This window comes from Erpetoichthys calabaricus, chromosome 1 (assembly GCF_900747795.2).
Source record: "Erpetoichthys calabaricus chromosome 1, fErpCal1.3, whole genome shotgun sequence".
NCBI lineage: Eukaryota > Metazoa > Chordata > Cladistia > Polypteriformes > Polypteridae > Erpetoichthys > Erpetoichthys calabaricus.
In genome coordinates, this window is record NC_041394.2 from 255,345,542 (window position 1) to 255,352,118 (window position 6,577).

The window sequence follows — 6,577 nt, forward strand, 5'->3', positions numbered from 1 at the left end:
TTTAGATCATGCATGGTTTGGCTTAGATTGGACTTACCAAGTCAGATGACAAAGTTTATTGAGGACATCTCAATAGCATACTAGTTAGCACTGCTGCGACATGGATCCAGTGAGTTGGCTTCTTAACTTATGCTCAGCCAATGTCTGTGTGGAAATCGCACAATCTCCCCAAGGAATCTGTGAGGATTTGACCCTGATACTTTGGTTTTCCTCACATTTCAAAAACATGCATTTAGGTTCACTGGTAATTCCAGATTGGACATAATTTTGTATGTGAGGCGGATCTGCAATGGACAAGCATGAAGGAGTCGTAGATGGTTATTACACAGGTCTGAAAATGTGGTAGTATATTTTAAATATTTAATACCAGTAAATTAATAGAATGTTAATTTGTTTTATTGTCTTCCAGTGCTTAAACCCTTCAAGTCCCAGCTATGATGTCTTCTGTGATGAGTTCGCACACTTACAGTATGTTTGTGTGAATTTCTTACAGGGCCACTTGCATTCTTCAAGTTTTCCAATGACATACTGTAAAGTTGATTGATGACTCCAAAATGATCCACCATAAGAGTGTACCTTGGTCTTTCTCTCTCCATTCACTGGTTGTTGTTAAAGTAGGTTGTGGCTCCATGAAGTCCAGAAAATAGACAAATGAGTTTATAGTTGAATTTATTTCCCATTAACATCATAGCTATCTGTGATATTATAGTTACTTTCAAATCAAGTCTATTTTTAATAAAAAGTTTTGGTTCTGCGTATATTCCTTGTCTTCATCAGTACTAAACATACTGCACGTTGACCCAGAATGAATAATGCAGCTCCACATTCCATAAAGCAGATGCTTTATCTTTGGAAAAAGCGGTACTCCCACAAAGGCAGCACTCTAAATACCAAGGGCACCTCCTTAAGCAGTAACTCCATGAAATGTCTAGTACTTAATTAACTTATGACATGTTAAAACTGTATTTTTGAAGTTGGTGTTAGTGATTAATATTGCTTGCATTAACACCTGAGACTTGCTGTGTTAAGTAAAGCAGTATTTAGTCATTTTATAAAGAAAAAAAACAACAATGCACTCCCTAGAACAAGACATGGATGGTCCATTCAGTATTTCCTTGTAAATTACACTTTAGAAGATTTTACAATTCAATAAAAAAGATTGTACTTTACAATAACATAGAATCAAGTATATTAAGTTATATAATATTCATTATGTACACAAATTAATGTAGAACAAAATGAACAGGAAATTGCATCAAAAGAACAAATATTTCATTTGAAAATAAACACTTTGAGTCACATAAAGTAAACAAGCTGCACAGACAGACAGATTGGTACAGGGTTGGTGTTATTCCTCTGTTCATATCAAACTTTACAGATCATCCAGAATATGCTCTGGTAGAGCAAACAAACTGTCAGTTATTTTCACTCATAAATTTCTTTGAGTGTGCGTGTGTTCATATATACTAAAATAAAGTATTAATCTCAAAATCTACTCATGCAAAAAAATTAGGAAATGAGTAGGCCTGGTTCCATGACTCAACAGAGCAGACTTTAAAGATCCTGATTAAATTACAGTTTCTATAACAATTATCGCTGGATAACTGTTTTTGAACCATATAAGTCAGTTAAAGGCAGTTTGGCATAGTGGTTAAGGCTCTCAAACCCTGAGAGTGTGGGTTCAAATCCTGCTACTGACACTATGTGACCATGAGTAAGTCACTTCACCAGCCTGTGCTCCAGGAAAAACCAAAGCAATGTAACGAACTGTATCTCAAATGTTGTAAGTCACCTTGGATCAGCCAAAGAAAATGTAAGTGCTGGATCAAAAGCAATAAGCCCCTAACAAGAAAAACGTGATATAACTTTTTTGAAGAAGACAGGTCAGTCTTTTAGGAAGTTATCATTGTACAAAGGCGTCAGTGCTTAGGGTGGATATCTTGGAAATCGCTTTTTCTAAAATATTCTACCCTTACTGGATGTAGTCTTCCAGGTGCCCTATACAATGTAAAAAATGTACATAATTTTCCAAAGAAAATTTCAATATATGAAAATCAACTTTGACTTTCCACAGACACACACAGAGAATGCTAGAATCAGCTTTTCTTGATGTTTTGAACATTTTACAGTAAGAATATGAGCTTGATAGTGAATGTTTGACTCCATCACCAAACATTAGTGACCCTTTGAACATTTAAACCTGTCTTTGCAACTCGGTATCAGCCTAAAAAGTGAAAAAGTGTCTTTAAAACTTGCAGAACATCTGTACTTCAAAGAGGAAAAACATGCTTTCAGAAAACAAGTCTTCTTCATTTCAGATGCGTATTTATGAAAACAGAACAAAGCTGGAAATAGTTAATTTTATCACAGGTCTTTAGCACTGTCTTAATCTAATGAAAGATACTTCTTGTCCTCTCAGCTCATCACAGCAAACATGGGTAGCATTTTTATGTAACAGAAGTATGCTTGAAAAAGGCCATGTTACCTGCAGCTATGGATGGATGTATAATTTGATGGCTTTTTTGTGAAATTTGTTTAGTTCCCTCTGGCTTTATTCAGACTTACAGATCATTAATTAAGGAGCTGCAAAACGTACACTGTTGTTTGGACTATGAAAGTCATATGTCAAATATAAACCCCATCTGGACCACTCCAAAGTGGCTATTTAAGTAAAGTGCCTTTTTGCATCTCAAACTGTGAAGTGCAGGTTATTTATCTTTTTACAAAAATACATAAAAGCATTAGTTAATGACTTATTCAGCATATTTTATTTGCTTCTATACTGTTTCTACTCAGGTTTTTAGGAGTTACTTAGACCATATTACTGTATAATATTCTACAAACCACATTCTGAACAAAAGTCCTGTTTCCATTAGTATTAATTAGACATCACTGCAAAAAGTAATGCATAGCCTATTTATTACTTCTTTGTAAATCTCATTAAGTCTCATTAAGAACACATCCTTTGATAAACACTTATTACGTTGCACTGCAACTAATAGATGCACTGTGTAGCCAATTCTCCAAAGTATTGCCCAAAACATCACTAAGCATTATTAACAGGTGATACACAAAATGCAAGTTTTAAACTGGTGGTGCATAGAACAAACAACAATACTCAAGTGAAGTAAGCCATTCGTAAGATGCAAACATTCAGCCAGAAGCCTGAACAGTTAATTTTTTGATAGGTCATCTCTTTAGCTATGACTGGAAATACGAGTGACTTACATGTAACTAACTTCTGCAAACACATTAAATTACTGCCTGCCCATATTTTTACATCTGCACTTCTTTTAAGTTTGTGTCACTTTTGCAGCTAGTAACTGAGGAGTTCAAGTCCAAAGTAGAACAACCAAAATCATAGTCTCACTCCTCAGATGTTTAAGAACACACACACAAATAATTATATATATATATATATATATATATATATGTTTTCCTAAATTTCAGAGATGAATAGCAGATCCTAGACTACCTGTCAACCTCTGGACAAAAACACACAATCATAACACTACGGATTGCAGGCATGGAAGCAACATTCTGGTAGAATTTTTTTTTTGAGTAGCTGGAATAAGCACTTGTACATCTGTGTAAAAACTAAAAAAAATAAAATATGACATGCACAAAAAAAGTACACTCCAATTTGTCCAGCTGCTATGTAACTATGCTCTTCAGGTTTTAAAGAGACATCTACCATGTAACTAAGCTGTAAAAGAAAGGTTTTCATATACTATTTATAGTAAAGGAAGGAAAATGTTATCTCACAAAAGTAATATTTTCCTGAAAATGACACACTAAGTAAAAATATTTTGTAAGTTTTATAACTTTATTTCACTTTTGTGCTGCACATAATTACAAACCGCTCTTTTGTATAAAATTACTAAACACGGTTTCACATAGCAAGCCAAATACATGGGCCAAAAAGACAACTGTATTTTGACTGTGAAAACAATACCAAACATATCCTTAAATAATATTTTGACTTTCACTTCCCTTTGAAATAAACGTAGATACCTACTGCTGTCAAGGCTTTTAGGGCACAGGCGTTTCTTAATTTTCTTCTATGCTTCCCTTTGATGTATTTGTCTGTTGTCAATTTAAGCTTTGTCTCGTTTGATTTCACTGTCTATAAAGCAGATAATCATGAATTGCAAATAACAAGTGAGACAACAGACAATTTGCTTCTTTTTGATATTTCTACCTGTATGTGTGTTCTTCATTAAGTAGTGGATTTTAATAAAATGGAAGAAAATGGAGAAGCTTGTTAGTTTCCCCAGAAAAATACAATGCAGGCAGGTAGGTACACAGTAGAATAATACTAGATATGAGGACCTGAATATTGAACTAAATATTTTCCATAAATTAATACAACTGGATAAATATTGAGAAATTTCTTGGCGCAAGAGCCTGCAGTCAATTCTTGACGAATTGCCACCACCAGCAGTTCTTCTTTCTAACGTTCTTCTGAAACTAAGTACTGTAATAGCAGCTAACTCCTGTGAGATGTGAAAAACAAAACAGTTCATCTACATTATCAATTTTCAAACATGATAAATCCAAATTTGAAAAAAAGGGCAAAAGTGTTTGATTTATTCAGTTAAGCTATTGTTCTAAACATAATGCTGCAAGGAATAATATATAATATGCCAAATGATGCAAGTATATACTGTAAATGATTAGAAAGGCAAATTTTCCTAGTCACTTTGTGATATTCCTCTTCTAAGAAAGCCATTCTTGTGAGACATCAAAAGCAAAACTTTGGTCTATAAAACAAATTTGTATTGTATTGTTTTGTTTGAATAGCCTTTCCTAATTAGTAAAAAAATATCCTATTCATTTTCTGAATTCGACAATGGGGACTAAGCTGAAAAAGTTACTGAGAAGAGGTAGGAGAATATTCCGATTGCGACTTCACAAACCGTCGGACCAACGCCCTATGGTCGGAACTTTGGGTAACTTCTAATAGAAATGCGTCTTGAGCTCTGCTGCATCCATACACTGGATTCGTGCACATTTTAGCAAGAAAACGTGCGTGGGTGAAACAAGACACGTACGGGACACAACTAAATAAAACTAATCACACACACAGAAACTTTGAGAGATATTGTGAACTGACAGTGCGACACGGTTGAAAATTAAACCTTAGTCTACTAAGAGGCAATGGTGCTAGCGACTTCGGAGCTGCACTGGTTTCTTTCATATTAAAATCATATCATGCTGCACATTTAAATATCTAAAACAATCACTGCAGCATTTCAAGTTATATACAACAAGGCTACGGTGTACACAGATCACACAATCTAAGCAAGTCATACTTGCGAATAAAAACAACCAAGTATTTAAGGCTTCCAAGTTTACAGGTCAGTAAGATGTACAAATTCAAAGAAGAAGACCAAACACGCTTCCTGAAACACCTGCTGCTTGTTCACGGTTCTCATCTGACATCCGACATCCTTCATTTCTACTAAAAATTCTTGACATTATCAACATGCCGTTTAACCAAAACAGAACAATCATTCAGAATGCACAGCAGCGCCCATCCTTGTGCACCCAGCTAACGGTATCTTTGGCAACAAAGCGCTCCGGCGCCTAGCGGTTATCTCTGAGCGCACATTTGTTTACGGTCACTATTTACTGCATGTACAATTGTAAGCGGACAACGTTAAAAACTGCTGGGCGGCGTTTTATGTCCGGCTATTGTTTCCGAAGAAATAATGGAAGGCACAGCAGATGCTGCCACAAAGCAGGCACTCGCTAAAAAAAAAAGGTGATGTAATGGCGCATACACACTTGAAAAAGTTTGCAAGTGAAGATAATCCAGAGCGTCACTTGTACTAACGTGTAATCCCTCAACAATGTTCCAGCACTTTTGGTACATTCCATTGTTTATGAAAATGAAAACAAAGTAAGAACTGCAAGCTTACCGACAAAAGCAGCAGCGAATAAAAGTAGGGCGCGCATGGTGTTTATTCCCAGATGGTCACTGGTGGCTGAGATGCGGGTGCCAAGTGCTTCGGTGGTGGAGTCGAGCTGCTTGCCCGCCTGCCCGCCCGCACGTGAGCAGAACCTGAGGCGACTTGAGTTGATGCTGCTAGACGACAGATGGGCAGCGTTTCACCGTGTTTCGTCAACGTTACGTTGCAACCAGGATTTTCCTCTTCTTTTGTTTGGACCCCACAATGTGACTGCGTTCGGCCGCTTCTTTATTTGCCCTTAATCTTCTAGGGTGAGTGTGTGTTTGTGTGTGTGTGTGTGCGCGCGCGCGCGCACGTGTGTGTGTGTCTGCTCCGCAAATCCGGCCTCCAACTTTTCTGCGGCTCAGCCCACTTATGAACGAATTTTCACTGGAAAGTAGCACCATTGTAAATCTCGACATGGATCCAATAGAATCGCTGGGTGTAAATCACTAGCAGAACAATGAGGAGGAAATAACTCGCATTAACAATATCTAATATAACGTCGTCGTCGTGGTATTGTGATGTTAAGGAAGGAGGGAGACTCTATTAAAGGAAGCTGCAGCCTGCTTCTATAGCATACGATTAAGTTGTTCATAAAAGGAAAGTAACTGTTATAACGG

The 6,577-nt window shown here is 36.6% G+C and overlaps 1 protein-coding gene across 1 annotated transcript in view; it reads right to left on the minus strand.

Annotated features, from left to right (window-relative positions):
- Window positions 1-6,268, minus strand: part of podxl (podocalyxin-like) — a 93,452-nt gene extending 87,184 nt beyond the window's left edge. The window contains exon 1 of the mRNA XM_028814348.2: window positions 5,925-6,268. Within this exon, the coding sequence (XP_028670181.2) occupies window positions 5,925-5,961 (37 nt within the window). The 5' untranslated portion in view covers window positions 5,962-6,268. The remainder of the gene's footprint in view (window positions 1-5,924) is intronic.
- Between the last annotated feature and the right edge of the window lie 309 nt (window positions 6,269-6,577).